General features: G+C 44.6%; 1 protein-coding gene and 1 pseudogene across 1 annotated transcript; both read right to left on the bottom strand.

The window, feature by feature from the left end:
• Positions 1–216: 216 nt before the first annotated feature.
• Positions 217–3,185, bottom strand: LOC119353514 (probable glycerol-3-phosphate acyltransferase 3). The gene is made up of 2 exons (XM_037620134.1): positions 2,478–3,185; positions 217–1,320 (listed from the first exon to the last, which is right to left on the bottom strand). The coding sequence occupies exons 1-2, from the start codon at positions 3,150–3,152 to the stop codon at positions 412–414; spliced, it is 1,584 nt and encodes a 527-aa protein (XP_037476031.1). The 5' UTR covers positions 3,153–3,185; the 3' UTR covers positions 217–411.
• A 3,683-nt stretch (positions 3,186–6,868) lies between these two features.
• On the bottom strand, positions 6,869–17,273 carry LOC119357674 (annotated as a pseudogene).
• Positions 17,274–22,467: the final 5,194 nt, after the last annotated feature.

Below are 22,467 nucleotides of genomic sequence, written 5' to 3'. Positions count from 1 at the left end.
ATTTATTGACTTCGTAAATCTCAAGATGATATGTCGGCTCTGTGCGTTCATAGGGGTGAGTATATGCGCGTGTATATGAGCACTTGTATCTGTACTGATGCTCAAAAAAATTTACATCCTGGTCTGCAGACCACCTAGCGTCGACTAGAATCATTGGAGCGAGCCAAAGGCACACCGCCTTATCGTGCCTCGCAACAAAATTTTCAAATTTGCTCTCTTTATTCCTTTTTTGAATATGTACATAAATTTCCACACACATCAAGTGAAAAACATAGAGACATAAAGTATAGATGTTCATACACCCAGGCCAACAATAAGTCCATTTACAAATACCGGTGAAAAGAAATCAAAGCAATAAAGAATTACTTGTACATCACATGATAACACATGCGTAAAAAACTAGCCGCACGCCTACTTCTTGGCCTTCACTTTGACGATGCCTTCGTTCCCGGCCAGCATCATGTATTTGTCTTTCCTCGTCTGCTCGGTGAGCTCGAACGCAAGTGCCTCGCCCAGCACACGCTGCACCCGATTCGCTACGTGGATGCTGTGGCTTTTGTCATGGCCGTGGCCGTCCTCATCGCCGTCGGCCACGGTCGTGGTGTCGACGGGGTCCAGGAATTCGACGCGGTACTCCGGCCGCGGGTTCATCATGAAGTAGAGCGGGTCGAGCACTTTGGATGCCGGCTTGGTGGACGTGCCGTAGAACATGTCGACGCGCGTCTCGAGCGCGACGGGGGTGACCTCGGCGGCGAGCTCGGCGAACAAGGGGCTGAACCGGAGCAGGTAGGGCTCCCGGCAGGTCGTCCCCTCAGGGCACACCACAAGGTTTCCGCGGGCCAGCAGCCCCGCCATGCGCCGGCGGTCCTCGTCCCGGTCCCGGGTCAGCCGGGCCGTGCGGATGGGCGCCATCAGCTCGGAGACGGGGCTCACGCTGTAGGTGACCGCGGTGACGGGCTTCCGGAGCCCAGCCGCGACGGTGATCGGGTCCAGGAGGGTGCGGTGGTTGCACACGTAGAGGCGGCCGCCGGCCTTGTTTTCATCCATGGCGTTGGCGGGCGGTCCAGCGATGATGCGGGAGCGCATGCCGGTGAGGGCCCCGATGGGGACGGAGACGCGGTAGGGGAGGAGGCTGTATGCCGTGCTGCGGAGGATGGCCAGGAAGATGCCGAAGGGGATGTACGTGTACATGGCGATCGCGGCGGAGAACGTCGGCGTGAAGGCGAGGCGGCCGTCGTGGAAGACGAGGGGCTTGGGGTACTTGTCCCTCGGCAATGCCTGCCATGCCGCCTTGTCGGCCTCACTCACATCATACGTTTCCTGCAGTTCCAAGGTGCTCTAATTTAGTGCGTAGTTCATATAATATACTTACGTGAAGTGTAAATCTCTGGTCAACTACTTCAACTGTACCATGAACATGGCCATCAATATTTTATCTCGCTAATAGTATATTTTACTTCAGAACCTAAATAACATGCTCTCAGCACGACACTTTGGTAGGTTCTCTTTGCCACCAAACTTCAACTAAGAGGAGGATAAGCATGCCTCATTTCTGGAGCGTGAAATATGCTGCTCTGCCCCAAGTTTCACACCAAACGCCGCCTACTCTCATTCCTTTCTACAAGTCATCTACGAAGTCAAAATATTGGCAATATGAAGTTTAATTTATTTATTTTCCTTCTACATCCTTCGTAATTGGTAGTAGTACTGACGACGTGCATGTACTCCACCGTACTATAGAACCATATACTCCCTCCGTTCCTAAATACTTGTCTTTCTAGGCATTTCAACAAGTGACTATATACGAAGCAAAATGAATGAATCTACACTCTAAAATATGTCTACATACATCCGTATGTAGTAGTTATTTGAAATGTCTAGAAAGACAAATATTTAGGAACGGAGGGAGTAATACATTGCAATTAGCATGCATGGATATGTCTGGGTGCTACTTTGTAAATTCATGATTCAACTTAACTACGTAATTTCTGATTTGTGCATATGTATATATAGTCATATTGCTTGAATCCCAAACTTCTTTGTTACACTGTTTTGAGAAAAATATTTTATCATTACAATAATGTGGTTGATCTAACATGGCTAACTTGCACATACCTAAGCATACACATCCTGGCTGCTACGTGAATAGTGTTTTCTTGTGAAAATTCCTACCTAACATTACCAAATTTCACCTAAGTAACCATGGATTGTTCTCTATTCTGACCTTTAAATTTCTTACTGACAATATCACTGGGATGTGCATCTGTCTACCTATAATGTGTGCTCTACTATCTGAATATTCTGGATTTCCTTGTAAGCGAAAAGATAGAGAATGTCTTGCATATGAGAATAGCTTGTGTGTTAAAACACCCCGATATTATTTCTGTAATTAGTCTTTTGTCCTTTCATTTCCTAAGTTTAGTTTTCTTACTACAATAACATATTCCCTACTTGCCTGGAATGATAATAAGACTCACCTTGCAATTATGGGAAAATAAATGGTGCATCTTGCCGCCAACTTTGACAAGCCCAACCCCTTCATCATGCTTGCCCTTGTTCATCATCTCCTCTGCGGCCACCGCATCATCTGTGATAACTCCGATGTAACGCCCGGCGACCACCATGACCTCCCTTCCAACCACTGTGTCCACACCAAGGTACTCCTTCAAGAACCCCTCGACCATCACCCTTGGGAAGACCGTGCTCACCGCCACCACCGTCCTCGCCTTCTTCACCGCCTCGAGCCCCTGGCTGGCCACGTCTTCCAAGAAGAGCTTTGGCAGGACGGCCTTGCTAACCCTAAGGACCTCCTTCTCACGCAGCCCGAAGAAGGACACCATGACCATGGCCCTGAGGCGCATGTCATGGCCAAAGAGGCACATGAGAGGATAGGTGAGCAGGAGAAGGAGGCCGCGGAGGAAGCCACCGGCCTCGACGGCCACGAGCATGAAGTAAGGGAAGGTGGATAGCCGGGACATCAGGAGCCACGCCTCCACGTCGACTATCACCGTCTGGCCCTGCAGCTTCTCCGTTGGTGGCACGGCCGCACCTTTTGCCGTTGAGCGGCGGTGGTGCCGGCCGGAGAGGGTGCGCCGGAGGAGGCGGCGGAGGGGGCTGAAGGGCTTGTGGAAGGGATACGGCTTCTTCACCATGCTTGGTGCGCGCGCGCGGTGTGCTCTTGCGTGCCGTCGTTGTGGTTTTTGCTTGTGATGATGAAACTCGGAGTGCATCCGGGTGGTGTTACTTATAGGGAAGGCGGCTATGCGAGCACTCGGCAGGAAGCATCTGAAGTTTGACCGGTCTTTGTTGGGTGGGGTTAGCGGAACAGCAGGAGAATGCTCGAGCCTCGCTTTGGGGCCGTATGGTTGCAGCTGTACGTTGACAAATTGCATCGTTTTTCAAATGGACAACGTACCTAAATATATAAACAAGCGTCCACGTAATAACTGTACTAGTACTAGGATAACTGAAACCATACCACGTGTGCTAATTTTCTGCCAGACAAACGCGAACCTCCAACGTTATCGCCCCGCCACGGCACCACGTACAGCAACCAGAGGACACAGGAAAAAAAAAGGTTCGAACAGCGGCTAGATACCCAACTCGCAACAAAGGGGACGAAGTTTTCGACCATGGCACACACGATGATAACAGGATCTCTACTCCTAACTAGTAGAACGCCCAGATGTTCAAAAAAAAAAACTAGTAGAACGCCCGTGCGTTGCAATGGGCTTTATAAAACTTGTAGTACAAATGCATTACTTTTAAAGAACTATAATGATCTTGGTATCCATAGAGCTAGAGCAAATAAATACAAATAATTAGAGGCCTAGATATCCAACATTAGATAGCCTCGTGTAAGTTGCATATAATAATCCTTGTAAATGTTTTGCTACTAATAAATTTGTGGTGGGCTTTTAATCTGCTGTTTTAGATCTCCAATAGGAAATACATGATTCCCTATCGGAGGTATAAATATGTGTAATTCTTAATTGATCCGTTTCTAAATCTTCTAGCTAATAACACCATAATTCCAATGATTGTGCCACATACTTTTTGGACCTTATGCATAAGCACTTATTCACCTTACAATGTTTTGCTGGGGTCAAACTGAATTGTAAAACATGCGTCTCGTGATAGGAATTGCAAAGTGAATGAGACTAAACGATCAACATTTTGCAAGGAGTATAGTGAATGAGACTAAACTGATCTACAACTTCAAAAGTTATGATTTCATTAACATAAAAGTATATGATATACTTGTAGATATCCATGATTTTTGCTTGATATGATATAGCAAGAAACATGGGACAACTTTTCTTACCTTAACATATGGAGCAAATACTGACAATCTAAAACTATAGCTCAACGACGTAAATATTTTTTGCATATAGAAGAAAAGAAAGAAGGTCCCATGATTTGAAATAAGAGAAACCACATGAAAGAAAGGAACAAAGCAATAGGAGGAAAAGGAGGCATGCCAAATCATCACCGTGTGTATGTGGCAATATCACTAAAGTGGCTGTCATGGCCTCCTAGGCTATGGGGTGAGGAGGTGCCGGTATCAACTCCAAATAAGATGTCAGCAAAATTATTATGGTCATCGTCCTCGAATCGACGATAACATTGACTCGGTGGTCACTCCTCCGATGTGCCTTCTTCCCCATGGTTGGGCTTTCTCAAATAGCTTGATCTTCTTCCTCCAATCTAACAATGATGCATGTTGGCACGCTTCGGGCCGACTGGACATATATGCAACCTGTGTGAGACATACATGGGATGCTGAAGGGCATCCATGGCGCTCATGTCAATGAAGAAGAGGAGGTTGGGCTTGTCATAGTGGTCGTTGCCGTTGAATCAGTCGATGCGCTCGAACCACTATGGTGATGACACATACGTAGCAGGCATGATCTCCACTGCAGTCGAGCTTATAACACATCCCTTCTCGAGAGTCGCCTAGTTGTGCACATAGTGATCGGAGGAATCTAAACCATGCCAGTAATAGCACACTACCGTCCATCACCTCAAACATGGTGCCGCCACAGATAGCACCCAACCGACTAACCCCCCCCCTTCCCCCCACAACGTAGTACCCACCGCCGTCATGCGCTCAGTTACAAAGCGATGATGCCATCATCATCCCTGTTGTCTCTTCCTCCTCCAATTCTGCTAACACCTTCGGTTCTCCCGGCCTCGTCCCCATGGACGACGGCGCAGAGTAAATCTCCGAAGAGGCAGTTGTTGCCTTCTCCGCCAGCACTTTGCCTTCACTCTGGATAGCATAATGGGGCCGGTGAGGGAGGTCGGAGCCCATGAGCTCATGTTTCTGTAGGGCCTCACGAGCGCGTCCCCATCCTCCTCTGCAACCTCCACACCTGCCTCCCGCACTATGCTCTTCATCCCTAGCCATGCCCAATCTTGATCAGGATGTATGACATATACTGTCTATGTAAACATCTAACACACACCTTCCATGCAGACATAATAATTATGCTATTCTTCTCCTGCCCCAAAGTTGCAGAAGTGGAGTCAGTGAGTGCTCGTGTTTCCGATCCACACTGATCTAGACAAGGATGGCACGGAGGAGATGGTGGACAGATGCAACCCACGCTGATCTAGCCAAGGATGGCACGGAGGAGATGGAGGACAGATGCAACTGCTGGGTGGTTGAGGGAGAGGGAGGTGCCGCTGACAGTGGCGGTCATCTAGGGTTACGCCTTGATGGAAGGGTTTGCTCGCTCATGTGGGGGAGAGGTGAGAGAGAGAGGCGGCCGACTAAGATGTAAAAAAAACCATGGATGTCCTTGGACATCAGGTTGTGCCAAATATCACATCCATAAGAACTCTAAAGTAAACCTAGACTTGAAATAATATTGATAGTACACCAAACTGCACTTGAGAATTCCAAACTGAAGATTTATGTCTAGCATATCATATGTCATGTATCTGTTCTACTCCATATTCCAAAATGCAGGAACACACTGTCAAAAAAAAAAATTCTGCAGCACAAGACGCCATGTATATGTTCTATTAGGCTCCATTGCCATTTATTCTTTACATGGCCTTCTGTTCACCAATAAATAAATTGCGCTCAGAGGAACTCAATTCCTTTTAATTCATAGTAAAGCTTGCTATACTGAGGGAAAAAAGCAAGCAAGCAAGCAGCCACCTTAATTTATTAGTAGAGTCTCAATCTGGCGCTTACAAGCTTTCATACTACGACAAAATAATTCAGCGAGCATGTTGTAGGCACAAGAAGAAAGCAAACGCCAGCTTAATTGAACAGTAGGACCTTGATCGCTTAGACTTTTTCTATTGCAGCTGGAAGACACAAGACCAATTACCTACAGGCTGCAGGTCTGTTGTTGCAGAGACATTTAAAGCTCTCTTCAACATCATTTACAAATTTGCATCTCGCGACATTGTCCTCATTTACAAAGTTCTGTCTTGAACATCAGAGACATTGTCTGCTAAAGTTCATCATGAGCTTCTTTAACTTTAGCAAGTCTATCGAAGCTTGACCATGGATGCCTCATTCCGCATATGTTCTGGGCTTCCGGCATGACCACCAATACCCCTAGATGGACAACTAAGCTACACAAAAAGAGTATATGAATAAGAGATTAGCAAGTGTTTTCTCGCTCAACTCGAAAACATATCAAGCAATTTTTCTTCAAAGTAGGTATATCCTCTTTTTTGTGCAAAAAAGGGGTAGACACCTTCATGTCTAATAAAAAGTTCTATAGCAAATCAACCGAACCAATCAGGCTTCTATTAACATGCTTATATGCATGATAGTATATTCCAAATTGGAACTAAAACCGACTTCAATATACATAAGTGTTCAGTAAACTGCATCTTTGCCAAATTACTCAATATACACAAGGATTGAGAGATCATCATGCAACGTAAATGGTGCACTGAAACAAGATTTGTGGATATCTGGTTAGGAGCATGAACTGCTAATCCTTACTTTACAAATATAGTCCGGTTACATCGTCTCAATATACTTGATAAGCCTTTGGTGTGAGAAGTATATAAAAAAAGATGCATGCCCATTGAAAACTTCGAGTCTTCTGAAATCACAATTTCCACCCTTGCTTTCCTAGATATCTGCTCAAAGAAAAATGATATTATATACATTTGCATGTATTTTTTTTGCTCATGATCTTTCTATATGCCAGTGTTTTATGCAACTACATATCTAAGGGGAAAGGCATTCCTAGCACCGCGTAGGAATACCATACATTTTGAAATAGCCACTATTCACTACTGGTTGTTGTAATCTATGTTGCTACGTTAGGTCAGCGGTTATAAACATGGGAATGCCAAACTACAAGTTCAGTACAAGGGTGATCTAAATATAGTTATGTTACAGCTTAGTCGCAACTGACTGGGTTAAGCATCTCCGACGGTTCTAGCGCAAGAAGAAAAATACCTTGACCAATATGAAAGGAAGGCAGATGCCATTAACATTCTCTAACAGCTGTAACTGAAGGAGATATCAAATACACCAGTATATATATAATAGTAAGAGACAACAAAACCAAAGACAAGTTGTTGCATAGTGTAAGCAACTTGCCTGTTTTCGATTTCCTAGAGGAGTGCCTTCTTGCTCCTAATCTTGTTGACGAGTCCTCTCCGAAATTCCTTCAAAGAACAAGATGGTAGAAATCAACTCATAATCATAATTGTAACTTGAAAGGCCCATCCGCCGTATCTCCTTTTTCTATTTTGCCGTAACAGGAAGTGCAATGAGAACGTTGAAAGCATCATACACTCCCTGCCTAATATTCTTCTCATCAAACAACAAAGATAATATTTATTTGAGAATCAATGGGGGGAGTTTCCTCACCTGAATATCTCTACTCAAAATCAACGAATGTCATAACAAACACGAACCTTCACAGGGATCTCCACCATCGAAAATCATAACGACAACCAACTTTGTGAGGCATCTTGCTCAATCATTGAGCTAAGATGAACCGAGAGCACGAAGCTCGCCGCAACATATTGGCAGCCCTGAGAGGGTCTTGAGCAAGCATCACGAGAAGCGGTGAAAAGTGAAGGCAACGAAGGGGGGGGGGGTTGGTGGAGCGGTCATCGTCGAAGAAGCGGAGGCAAGACAAGATAGGTGCACTCGATACCACGCCTCCAGGGAGGTTTACGGTGCAGGGGAGCGACACCGTGGTCGATCAAATAGAAGATACGATCATGGATTTCCCCCAGAGTTCACCTATAGCCACCGTCAAGCTGATGATCAAACAGCGCCATTTAGATGGAAATGGTGTGAATCATCATCGTTGTCTTGGCCAGCAGCATCTATCCAATCATGGTTTTCTCCCAATCCCCGGCCACACCCCCCACATGACGAACGCAGAGCAGCCGCCAGATCTAGGTGATTCCTGCCAGCAAAGCAAAGCCAGCAGACATCAAGATGTTGCAGTAGCCAGACGAGAATTTTGATTGCACAACAACAACCAGACATCGGGGAGGAGGAAGTGGAGTGCTGCAGTAGCCAGACAAGACTTTTGATCAGCAGGAAGGGTGGTACGGACGGAGGAGGAGCAGATGCAGAGCGGGGGCACCCCGGAAGATCCAGATGCGCCAGCATCAAGGATGCAGAGCAGCACCGCGACCAGCAGGTCGACACTGCTCAGGGAGGGTGGCTGGTGATGACATGGAGAGGCCTGGGTGGGAGGTTGGTGGAGAGCAGGGCGCTTGGGAGAAGCACGAAGAAGAGCGGCGTTGGATGGACATGGCACGACAGATCCGGTCACTGCGATGTTGTTGTGTTCCACTGTCGTAGTTGCAAAGACAGTAAGGCGACAGTGCTGGTTAGAGGTCTATAACATGTGGATGTTTGTAATAAGCTTTCTGGAACCATGACATTTGGCAGGACGGCACTCTTTGTATCAGTTCTGTGCTAAATGGAATTGGGAGCAATGCTTCTTAATTCGTAGAAGTGGAAAGGGAACAGAGAAGTCCATATTATACAAACCCCTGGACCAATATGTGCCATGGACTTCAGCTCTGAATAAATCTCATCTGCAACCTGTAATAGACAGTAGCTGGTTGAGGTAGTTGATGAATCAAGAAGGAAGAAAATAAATCAGTTCCCAAGCATATATATTTGAAAGACGTGTTATGTATCAGCAAAAAAATGGCATGGCAACAATGTAATAGAAGTATTGAATTTTATGCCTTTCAGCATCACCTCCACAGGATAATTATTTTGCGGTGGCATTCAGGATACTCTTTAATTTGTGCTTCTTAAGCAGACTGCATAGTTACAGTTTAGATAAAGCCATCCAAAACTATAGCAAACTCCATCGATATTTAAACGTGGCATTCGGGGATGATTTATCATGGCCAATTAGTGAAGGATACATGCGTCTGAACTTTGGAGAACACCTCACTGTATGTTGTTCTTCCTTTGGCTTCCACCCTCACAAACTACAAAATCACGTCAAATGCTCATCAGATAAAAGTACCATCGTGTTAGCAATTCAAGTTTACATTCATGACAGAAAAACATCTCACTTCGAAAAGGTTATTGCACAGCCGTTACAGTAGATGGTAGAAATCAACTCATAAAACACAAGCAGAGGATGTAATTTTAATCAGATAACCTACAACGGCAATATAGTTTTCAGAAAATAAACATTGTACTGGCTAAATAAATGGCGATATAGTTTTCAGAAAAGTGAAATATACAAGATTCACCTTATGCTTGGAAAGAGGCTTTCCAACCATCTTTATCGGTCACCAAACACCATCATAAGTCTTGCATTTGAGTGCATATCAATCTTCACCAATGACTACAATGCCACATGATGCTTGTGCTTCTTTTACAGTGGACCATCCATTCTGAAAAAGCATATTTGATTTATCAGTGGATTTGATTTGAACGTGCAAAAGTAATAGAATAATAAGCATATATGAGTTTCATACTACACTTATTTATTACTACAAGGAGGTAGCACTGCAGTGTTTTTATGATATGCACAAATTTAGGAGCTTGGAGCTGATTCAGTTCAACCAAATTGCCATTTCCCAGTTCTCATCTGGACAGCCTGAAAAAAGGAAAACTGCACAATAGAGGCTAGAGAACATACACCTGGTTCATGTAATTCACAGGAAGTGCTCAACGATGCAATACCAAAATTTAATCTAATGAACGCACTTAACGATGCAATAGCCTAAAAACCATGATCTGACCATGGACAACGAAGACAAAATGGGCAAATAAACTATAAATAGAGTTGTAGCAACTTGATTGTGCACCAACAAAAATTACATGGCAGTGTGATGGTAATGTGCATTCAACCCTGTGTTACAGGCCACTTGCAATTGGACAAGGATTCAAATCAGCACCTGACAATTTGTCGAACACTTATCGATGAGTCAGAAATATTGCAACCGATGCGGGACGAGCTTGGACACATTGAGGATGACGACAAAACGGCCGCCGGCCCCCTCGATCATCTCCTCATAGAAAAGAAAGCAGCTGCTGCCCTCTCAGGCCGCCGGCGTGCTGCACGCGATGCTTGGACTCCACTGCAGGTCTTCCTTGCCGAATCCTGCATCAGTTCACATTTACCTAGCACATCAGTAAATCCTTCCAAAGGAAAGGAGCTACAGAATCCGTCAGTTAAACTTCTTGGTATCTGTCTGAAGTCTTAAGTAATCAATCACCTGAGGGTAGAGCCTCTCAAACCGGTAGTAGTGGGACTCTTTGTTGATGGACACTATTGTACAACATTCTTCATCTTCTCATTAAGCCTTCAGGCCACTGATCCAGTTGTAGCCCACGCCGTCACTGAACTGCATTCCTTCTGCCTGTACGGATGTTTCCTTCTGGCTGTGGAGGGGAACATTGCAGTTGCAGAAAGCATTAGTTCAGAACGCGGCCCATGCGCAGGCAACCGAGGGCCCCTGCTCAACGGTGTCAACCACCGCTCCTTGGCCACGACCACCACATCAGACTGCTCCGGCTGGGCTCCGCTTCATGTTCAACGTTGTCCTCCAGCAGTGCGCCCACACAGAAAGGCCACGAAGGATGGGAGGCGACGGCGAAGGCTTGAGCAGGAGGACAGAGACAGCGTGAGGAGGAAGAGGTCGTCGCGGCCTCGCCCGAGAGGCACCACGTCGGCCTGACCGCCTGAGGTGGTGGGCCGGACTGCGTGGCTCTGCATGTTGGCCATCGACGAACCGTGCAATGGCAATCTCCAATTTCATGGACCAGACGACGGTGAACCTTGATCTACACGGATCTGGCTACTGCTACCTCGATCTGGCACAACGCTACCCTCCAAGCTCAGACCATCACGGCTCGATCCTTCTCCTTCGCCCAGCGCGGTGGAGCCACTGCCCCAACCGTCCACCCACTAAGCGACACGACCGACCCGCTCCCATCCTTACTGCCCGTAACACGAGTCGCGACGGGGCAGCGAGGGTAAGAAACCCTAGCGGTAGCCGGGCATGGGGGTGGGGGTTTGGAGTGCTGTTGCGTGAGGGAGTGAAGAGGTGGAGATGCTCCTGCGGCCGCGCCCGAAGAAGAGGTCGGGAGATGGGGGCGGCGGCGGAGCAGGAGATGGGGGCGGCGGCGGCACGGGAGAGGAGGGAAAGAGAGAGGTTGCATCGGGATCGAGAGGAGGGGCATCGTATGGGTTTTTCTCAGCGGGAGCGGTGGTGCGGAAAAACCTACGACTACGAAAAAAACCCGAACGAAAGTGGTGGGACGAAAGTTGACCGCGGAGACTACCAATTGCTCCCTCCACTTTCGTCCGGTTTTTTTCGTAGGTTAACCTTCGTAGATTTTTTTTCGTCTGGTTTATTTTTGTCTCACCTTCCATTATTATATCCTCACGGTGATTTTTTTCACTCTCCCATTAAAAACTTTCTTAACATTTGCAAACTTTCCTAACCATGCATGTCACAAACGGGCAGGTATTGATATCACGTTACAAACAATAAAACCCATTTTTATGGAAATCAATTGAAATCCTAATTTCCTAACACATTGATTCTTACCTTTTCTAATCTCTACTCAGTTGGTAGGCATGTCACAAACGGGCACATATTAATATCACGTTACAAACAATAAAACCCATTTTCAGGGAAATCAATTCAAATCCTAACTTTTCTAACACGTTGATTCTTACCTTTTCTGATCTCTACTCAGTTGGTAGGTCGCTTCCTACTCCCAAACCTCGATCGCACAATCCCCGAGGATTCCCCACGATTCTGCACGCACAAAAGAAACAAGCAAGAAAAACCAGCGTGACTGAAACCTACGAACCTATGTCCCTCTTCCTCCCCAGCCGCGAAGCGAAGCCGACCGGCCGCCACCCATCGCGTGCGCCTAGGGTTCTCGATGGAGCCTGCGGCCTCCATGTCATTGGCGAATAGGCGAAGGGCGGCCTCAGAGGCCCTGGAGCTGCAGCTACGACGGAGGACGCTCGAGACCATGCTGGAGCAGTGCGGTTATCGAGACGATGTTCAGGAGTGCGAGGACGGGAACCTGGGCTAGGGGCGGACGGCTGGGAGGCGACATCAGCGACGGGGAGGGGCCACCCCTGGCGCCGGGGTTGGCTTATCCGAGGGCAGTCCACGGTGGCTGCGGCGAGGGTGGGCTCATATCCCGTTCATGGAGCTCCGGCACCGCCGCCCCGTTTCCCATCTCTTCCCGATCCGGCGCCGCAACCATCGTCTCCTATCTCTCCCTGAAGTCACGATACTGATGGTTGCCAGGGGCTCGATCCAATGAAACACAGGATGGTCGGACACTCCAGTGCGGATGCTTGCAAGGGCGTGCTGGCCCTCGCTTGGAAGGGGATGAGACTGTCAGGAAGTTAACTTGGTTGGCGAAAGACCAGGCACAAGATGTGGTGGAGTGGAGACGACGGAGGTTATGGTTGGTGTGGAGATCACGTGTCAGCTGCTGGGAGGATCATGACGATGGCCTGTGTGCATTCCAGGCATTGGGCTGGGTAGCAATGCATGATGGCTATGCGACTTCCATGGCGATGCAGACGGAACAATCAACGTCAGCATGGCCTTGGTTGGCTTGGGAAGGCTTCAAAAACTGTATATTGGTTTCATCTTGGTTTTTTTCTCTTTCACAAGTACATGTTCACTGATTCTATTTTTTAGCTGATGTTCTTTTGGTTTTAATGATGCATGAGGGTGTGATAAAAATGATTAGAAGTAATATACACTAACGTTAGGTTTAGCATTGGGGGTAACTTGGTAAGTAGTAACAATTTGTGGGTTCAAGCCACGCACCAGCAGAAGGATGCCATGCCGAGGAGTGTCGGATGTGGCCAGACCTCCAGTTTTCAAGGAAGATGGCAGGCGAGCCTCCACATCAGGGAAGAGATGAGGGGCTCCGAGGCACTTGCCAAGGAAGCTTCTCCTTGTAGTTTCTGTGTGCCAAGTTTCAATGGTTGGTCTGTATATTTTTCTGAAAGCAGTTTGTGAATTCTGAACCTATTTAACTAATACTGAAGCCATCTCTTGTTTTCACTCCTTCTGAACCTAGCAAAATGACCTGCTTGGGTCGAACGAGGACATGGACATGGTGGTGGATATAAGAAGCATGGCAAACATTCAGCTACAGAGGAACATTATGAAAGGTATGTACGGTAACTCTAGCCATGCATGGCCACACACCAACATATGTTTTGCACTGTTGCATATGTTCTAACCTAAACAAAATTGTTTACTGTAAACGGAACAATGATGCGTCGTGATACAGAGGTTGGAGAGGCTGGAGGAGACCATATGCCAACACAAAGCGCATCTTGATGGCCATCAATATGAGGAGCCGGACCTACCCACCATTTTTAATAAAATCAGACCCGTAAATCAGGCTAATTGCAAGCATCGGGTACTTGTTAGCTATCAATTAAATCTCTTGTCATGCAAGAACATGTACTTATTTGGATGAAAGGACTGTAGCACGACTCAATGAAGAGCCAGATCGACCGTCCGCTCCCAGCGCACTCCCGGTTCTGTCGTGCTGCTCCATGCACCAACCATCCAGTAAAGATTTTGAGTTTAACATCTTTTCAGGAAGAAATTATCTATTGATCCACATGTTTGTATTTTGGCAGACATGAGTTAATTTACCATCTTTTAAGGAAGAAATTACTAGAGAGAAGAAAGCCTAGTTTTGCAAGTAGTGACAGTCCAACATCATATTGACAAATCTGGTTTCTCTTTCCATATATACTAGATCACTGAAAGGCGCGCGTTGCTGCGCCCGTCCCTTTTTACAATGGAAAGGTAGGTATTTATAAATGTCTGAAAGCATGATTACTACCCAGATCCAAGCCACATAATAACTCTGTGGTGGTCGAAATCACGATATGGCACCTATAATTTCATTTAGTCCATACATATATGAAAATGGCACTGATCGTTACTTCTTCTTTGTGAACAAACCAGTACAAAGATAACATTTTAAGGTAAGAGAGCTCTGTCATTTTTTCTCGTCTGGAAAGGCAAGCCCTTCTGTTGTACTTCCAGGAACACTTTGGCCTTACCAAAAAAAGTGACAACTTTAGCGTGCTCGTACCAGCAGAGAATTAACGCATCAAACCTGCAATAACTGGACAACAGATGATACAAAGGTATACCGAAGAGACTACACTTGCTCAGAACAAAATGCAAGTAAAACTATTATCAAATGAAGAATTTTACCCAATAATGGCAGATGCAAGATCCAAAAATAAAATAAAATCCATGGACTATCTCCCAAGGCGAAACATAGTTTCTCTCAAACTGATATGTGAAAGTGCCTCGGGCCCTCATAGTGCCCATGAACAATGATCGAATTGGTAATATAATTGCTATATGGATTATAATTGCTACTGTAGTGGAACTAATTTAGCAACACAAGTAGCACAAAAAACTAAAATCAAAGGTAAACCTTCTTCTTTTTACTCTCTTTAGCACAAAATTAAATAACACACTGAAAACTGGTCAATGTTGAACAGTGTTAGATGATAAAAATAACTTGTACCCACCTAGATCTGTGTATATATATTTGCTCAAATTCAAACTAATGGTCACCAAAGGAAGAAATCTCCCTTCCAGATAGAAGTAATTTATGAACTCAAGAAAAGATAGAAATCATTTAAATGACGGACTAATTTTCTTGCGGAAGTAACCTGCAGGCTAAAAATGTTTTTTGAGAACTGAAGCATACTACAAATTGACTGTCTATTTTGGACGAGCAATTAGAAACTACTTATTGTTTTGTATATAGCAGATTGAACAACAATTCTTTTCTTCTTCTTCTAAATTTGGAGGAACACAGTCCTCAGTATGGTGACTATATAATCTGGATTATCGAGTTGGAGTTTGTCAACTTATGTTATTTGCATATGTGCTACAGTGTTGGTAATGGAGGAGGCCAGGAGTGTAGGTTCTAGCAATCTCAGAAGTGGGATAGGTAGAACGACAAAAAGTCAAACTAAATTTAATGGAGCAATGATAATAAACAAAACCAAGACCTTAACTGGTAATAACAAAGTACACCATCTGCGTGCTTATAATCGAATTCAACCTTAATTTCAGTGTATATAACAGCAACATGGATGCAACTATGTGTTTGGAATTTACAGTCTTTAGGCCCATCTAATCACGTGAAGTGCAAATTCATACTACAAATTAGCATGGGGAGATCCATATAAACTTTCAGTGACTAAGATAGTGCAACGTTTGCTAATTTTGGGCTATCACAGGATAAAGCCATGCACTTGTTGGTGTGACAAAGCGACATGCTAGAAGAAACATTGATCACAAATGTAAAAGCAGATAAATAAATCAGCAATTTACTATAAAGAAAAACTACTTAGAATCATGAGAAATTTGTGTTCTTTGGTTCACACAAAAATGAGTTTAAAGGAAGAGCATTGAGCAATATCCCCTATGAATAGGAAGAGCTGCCACAACCTTGTTATGTTTATGAATTTTTTTCTGGATAGTTGGTGATGCAAGGTAGTAATGAAAATAAATTGGTATACTGAAAGCATGATCCTCTAGTCTGAACAGTATCTCTACAAAAGAAAAGACGAAACAGGCCTAAGTCGCAAGAATAGAAGCAAGTTACAGCAAGAGTATCTCATTTCTATGTACATTGTATTTGTCAGGCAAGATAAACGCACATGATATCATGTCAGTTAATTTGATTTGCTACAATGTTGGTCTAAATCAGATTCACTCCGTGCATCAATAGAGCAAATTATATCTCAGAGTAGGCATGTGAGAGGTTTTATCCAATAATATTGTGGATGAAAGCAAACAAGAAGGCATGGCAGAATAATCGATCATGATAAAAGAGAGAGCAGTACCTAGAGGTCTTCGACGTTTGACACAAAGGTCGGCGGAGTCCTTTTGGTTGCACAATGACACATCAAGTTGTTCTACTATGAAGTTATCAATGCGAAACTGCTCAGATGGATCCCGTGACATAACATATCTTTTATGTCAGCACAATATCAAGAAAAAATAAGTATATGTTTGTTGAGAGCTTGAGATACATACCTTCCCAATCAGTACTGGCCAATAAGATTAATGTGACCCTGTCCACAGAGAAAGATGACACCTTTCTTCAGTAAATTGTGATATCCACCTAATAAAAACACAGATATGCGCTAGTTATAATACAAAAAAACAGCATACCAGAAGTTCTAAGAAACCAGTGACAGCTATGAGGACTTGTCATTATCAAAATTTCATCTATATTAAATTAAAATGTACAAACTGCGACATATTATAACTATGGGCACACCTTCACTCTGAATAGAAAGATGGTTAGTGAACTTACCTTGAGAGCACCTTTGACAACGCAATCAGATCCTCCATCTCTTAATTCAAATGTCTCATATGTTCGTAAATCCAATTATCCAAATATTAAAACTGAACAGTTCCGAGGGATCTTAGATACATTACATCATTTCTTCTCACTTTATTCCGGGAGAAATTTGGAACTGTCATTTTACTGATTTTATTATTCTGCCTGTACATATATAATTCTTCCTAGATGCACAATCCCTGCAGATTGTCATACTTATCGGTACAAAAACTTGCATCAGTAAATCAAGAGATTTAGCAAGAAAGAGAAAGGAGCATTCGAATGGAGAGGTAGAGCAATATCATTAGACAACGATAGGGGAGATAGAAGAGGGGTAGAAACTGATTACCTGCAAAACTGCAAGGTTGTTACAGACGCAGAGTGGTGAATAAGGCAAGGCGAACATGGTGAGGGTGCCGGAGGTGTCATGTCGCGTCGCATCGGCTGAGCTGTGCGCCGATCTGGACACGCCGCCATCCCACGCGAGCACGCGCGACGCAAAAGGTGAAGGGGCAGCGTCGGGACCAATAAGGAAGATGGAACGCCGCCGTAGCATCAATCTGTGTCGTCGCGGAGGAGGAGGGCTAGCCCGCTGGGTTTGGATGGGGCGAAGAAGATGGGTTCTGGGAGGGTTTGGGCATCCACATCGCCCAGTGTCAGTCACCGCCGCCGTTAGCGCGATCAGAGAAGGGTTGAAGCCGCCAACGGGAAAGGAGAGGTCAGGATGGGAGCGAACGATTTAGCATGGAGGGTAGTTGGATTGGGTCGCCTCACGGGGTCCATGCGCACTGGCAGCTCAATGGGCTTACCTGGCCTCTTTCTAGCCCAGTAAACCATAGTGCTCCGATTTTGTTTTTGGAGCAGCAGCCCGGAAACTGTAGCACTAAGGCACATCCAACGACCAAAAACGCCCGCATCGTGAGATCTAACGGCTAAACAGCTAGGGGCGTGAGAGAGTAGGGAAAGTGCTCAGTTATAATGTTTTTAAATAAGTGTATAATTTGTTTTGATTAAGAAAGAAATGTATACATGTTTTTTATATATGTATCTCCCCTGATCTGTTTGTAGTAAAACCGACTTTGATGTTGCAGTTTTCCTCATATTTTAGTGCTATAAGTACTAACTCGCTTTAGTAGCAATATTTTCTACTCAGGTAGATGCCTGTTTCTGTCCAACCATGGACCTATTATATTGCTTTGTTGTAAATTATTAAGCCTGAAACAATCAATGCATTTCCTGCAGCCTATCTCACGCAGGTAGATAGGTGTTGCATTCACAAGCAAGCCACTACGCGCGATTAGGCTGTTCAGATTCTCCTGTGGTGTCGAATTGTTTTGGTTTGTACTTTGTTCTCTTCGTTTTAACTGCTATCTTCTCTTACCTCTTGCAGACTAATGTTTTCTTATGGGAGAGCTGCTAATGGTGAGCGATATTCTTTGGGTCATAACAAGATATGAGTTGAACAAGTACAAATAAAGGTAAATGGCATATTTTCACCGCAAAAAAATGGATACTCTTATCATTTGCTTGTCTTACCACAATAATTGGTGCGCTTGAAATTTCAGAAAACGAAATATGTATGGCAGTTTGATTAATGCATTGATGATGTAATTATATGGCTAATATATGAGATAAAAATAGCTACATGGAGGGACTTAATTTGGAGTTTGTTATGGTTTGTCCCATGTGGTGGATAATGGGTCAGTAGACATACTCGATTGGTTACTTCCAAGTAGTTTGGTTAGTACGTGAGGACCTTGGAGGGAGGTATGGTGTTGATTAATATGTGTTAGTGACCATGAGTTAGGATGACACTGTCTGATATTGCCGGATCCTTCTATACTGCATCGAGGTTCATGTGTTCAGTTCATGTGTTGTTTCCTCAGCCCTTACCGCCATGGTTTTCTCAAGTGCAACCGCAAGCTTAGTAATAGCAAGATAGTAACAATATTTTTTTTCGAGGGTTGACATGATTATGAATGTTTGGGGAATTCTATTTTTGTTTCTACCTGATGATTAACTGTTCGCAAGATGTGTGTTATTTTTTATTTTATTTTTGGTAGCTTACCAAGCGGATTGGACCACTTGGTAAGATGTGTGTTTATTGACTATGTGGCGGTGAAAACTTGAGAATAGAAAGGGATTTAGCATGGTGAAAGGAATATATTGAACTATTATTGTTTTTCATAATATAAGGTATGCCAACCGTATATATTTTCTCAACAAGGAGTTAAACACATATTGAGGATGGTAAAAAGCTTTGTTTGGACCTATATTATGACATTAAATTATTGGAAATTTCCCTTGGGTTGAAAGAGTAGTGGACTTCAATTTCTAGGTCTGTAATTACAGAAAATTTATGCACTTGTGTTGTTCACTTTTCCATGTTTTCTTCAGGCATTGGGCAAGGCTCCTCCTGTGTGGACCGCGAGAGATTTAGAAGGCCGAAATGGTTCAGGCAATTGTCGACCATCCAACTTATCGAGAGATTTAGAAGGTCGAAATGGTTCGGGCAACTTATTGGGCAAGGCTCCTCCTGTGTGGACCGCGAGAGATTTAGAAGGCCGAAATGGTTCAGGCAATTGCCGACCATCCAACTTATCGAGACCATCATGGATTCCAACCGAGTTATTTGTGATATCCAGAATATAACCCGACACAAAGAGTTCTTTATGATGCCAACTGAAGTATAGAAGTACATGCATTTGCAAAAAATAGATAATGCATTACTCTTATATTCTACTCCCTTTGTAAACTAATATAAGACTTTTTAGATCACTAAAGTAGTGATCTAAAAAGTCTTCTATTAGTTTACAGAGGGAGTAGTATGCTATCTCCATATTTTTGATATTCTTAAATTATCAGAAATCCACCTTTAGTGAAGGCATTACTATGCATGATTATTTTATGAAAGTTAAACATACAACATAAATCGACGACTTGATAATTTGTTATATTTGTTGGAAACTGACCGTGCGGAGCATAAAGTCACTTAGGTGAATCAGGTATCTGAGACGAGGAGCACAAGATACCTTATTCCACAAATTTTGGAGATAGAATAAGTTCATGGTGTGAAACAGGATGATGCGACACACACACACACAGGTGTGGTTCATATGTGGTCTCACCCATCTCGCACCAGAAGCACACTTCTGTAGGCCCACACATGGTCCACATTTGTTGGCCCGTGGCAAAGCACAACGTGCATCCATGAGCAATTGGTGGCTATATTTTATTGCATCGGGAGCAAGAATGCGTTTTACTGTTTTTGCCAACGGATTATACGCGCCAGTGTATATCTGCAGAGTCACCTCTCTTCAGATTGTGTAGAGGAGCTCAGACCAATTATTAGAATTTAAATTGCATGTCTACTCCAATACACATCAAATTATTAGCTTTTATGTGTGCACATTGTATATTCTGCAGTCTGCAACATCAAATTATTAGCTTTTATGTGTGCACACTGTATATTTATAGTCTGCACACATCTCAGAAACGTTCGGGTGCCTGTTTACTACTCCCTCCGTAAAAAAAAATATAAGAGTGTTTATCTAAAAGCTTCCTTCCATGTACTTTTGGCATAGTTTAGATTTTTGTGTCACCTCTCCTTAGGAATTAGGGGATGTCCTACATGTCAAAGCATTTCTGGTCTAATCCTAATCTGCCGTGTTTTGGAGCTTATGAATTTCTTAAAATTCATTTACTTAAGAATGCAATCTTCCGGTGTTCATTGATATAACGTGTTGTCTTTTGCATACTTTTTGTAGTTTCAGTAAGATTGATCACATAGATGGTTCTACATGGATAGAGATATCCACTTAGTGCACATCTGTTGAGATTCAAAAGGTAATTGACATTAGTTGAGATTCAAAAGGTACTTGATTTTTGTGAAAATTATCGGTTCATGTTGTGCCCATTTGTAGACTTTTTCTCAGTTTTTTTTAAAATTGTATGTACAAGCCGAATTCAGGTGCGGTACAAGCCATGGTGCACTATATATTTACCAAGGGTGATGTGTTGTTGGTTGAAAAATTGCCGCAGTTAATAGCTTCGACTTAATATTTGACACGGACTTGAACCATTTGCAGTGTCATTGTCAGGCTGATTATTGCTATGGAGAATGAAACATCCATGCTATCGATGAAGAACAATCTCACAAAATTGAATATATCTTCTTGTGCTATTATTGCTGAAATTAAGAGGCGCACTATAAGTCTGAGGAATTGTCAAGCTTTGTGTACCTTATAATAGTGGAACCCATGGATGCGTGAAGTTGAGTAATATTAATACTACTTAATCGTTGACGACATATATCCAGTTAGCGAACGATTTGATTGGTTAAGGAGACACAATAACTACCGAGAAGAAAACAAGTGGAAGAGAGTCTTTATTTGTCCATGTATGATGGAAATCAGATGCCCACCTTGCTTAACACATATTTCCGAATTAAAAGAATAATTTGATCAATGTTTTTATGTTTTTTATTATTATGTGACAACACATGGACATTCGGCTTTTGCCCGTTGCAACGCACGGGCATTCCGCTAGTGTACATAGAACACGAACGCGAACATAAACCCATGACGATTTATTGTGGAACGCAAGGGGTGTGGCACAAAGATTTTGGGCCGCATGATTGTGTCGCGATCCGTGAAGTGGATTGGTTTCTGCATTTGATTAGATCAACCCTAACATGTCGATCCATTTCGTTCGTGTTGGTCCGTGTGGGTCCGCGAGGCTGAAAACCACGGCCCATTGTGCTGACGCAACTCAAATATTGTCCGTGCACTGTTAATCTGAACAAATTTTTACCTTAGAATTGGGCGAGTTTTAGGAGCACACGGATACAAGACAAACACGCTGCATATTCGTTCGGCGTCCGCCTTGAGTCCGCATGTTGGCGTCTAACTACCACCATCGGTCCAAGCTCGTCCTTGGTGCACCGGCCAGCCAACTTCACCATTGCGTCATGGCTGGCATGCATGCCCCTCTACCTTCCCGTTCGTCGATGCCGCTACGACTGGCAGCAGTGCATCCCGGCGCCATGGCCGGATGTTCATCTGCTACACGGCTGACACCTCAACCCCGATTGGGTGCCCGTGTCGATGTTGTCGCAGTGTGTCCACACTCGGATGGACGAGATCCTCCGCCACCGTGCTGCACTCCTGGCCGAGTTGCGCGCCCATCGGACTACGCGGTGGACTCTCCCAACTGGGACGCTTGGCTCGCCAGGGAGCATGAGGTCTGCCGCCGGCATAGCTTGTGTGTGACGGTTGTGCGGGCTACACATGCTCCACCACCGCCGATGGTGGTGCGAGAATAGGAGGATGCCTTCCTCCCGACGCTCGAGGAGGCCAACAGGCGGGCCTACGAGGAGTCAGAGCTCGAAGAGATGGCCTTGTGGCCTGGCCTTGCGAAGGCACTGGCGGATTCGGTGGCCGGCGTGGAGGCCAACCTGCCGCTACCACCCACGCACGCGCCCAAGGAGGAGGAACTGCTGCACATCTACGTGTTGACGAGCACGATGCCTATCTACGTGTCATGCCCAACCGTTTGGATCGGCGCGACCGAAGAGGAGCGGCAACGTGTGCACAAGCGGG

This window comes from Triticum dicoccoides, chromosome 2A (genome assembly GCF_002162155.2).
Source record: "Triticum dicoccoides isolate Atlit2015 ecotype Zavitan chromosome 2A, WEW_v2.0, whole genome shotgun sequence".
NCBI lineage: Eukaryota > Viridiplantae > Streptophyta > Magnoliopsida > Poales > Poaceae > Triticum > Triticum dicoccoides.
This window is presented reverse-complemented; position numbering and strand designations above follow the sequence as displayed.

What these genes read in the sequence shown, in the direction of transcription:
- LOC119353514 (XM_037620134.1), bottom strand. Translation starts at nt 3,152, where the DNA reads ATGGTGAAGAAGCCGTATCCCTTCCACAAGCCCTTCAGCCCCCTCCGC. An exon ending in TATTTTCCCATAATTGCAAG is followed by an intron (nt 1,321 to 2,477) that starts GTGAGTCTTATT and finishes TTGGAACTGCAG; the next exon opens with GAAACGTATGATGTGAGTGA.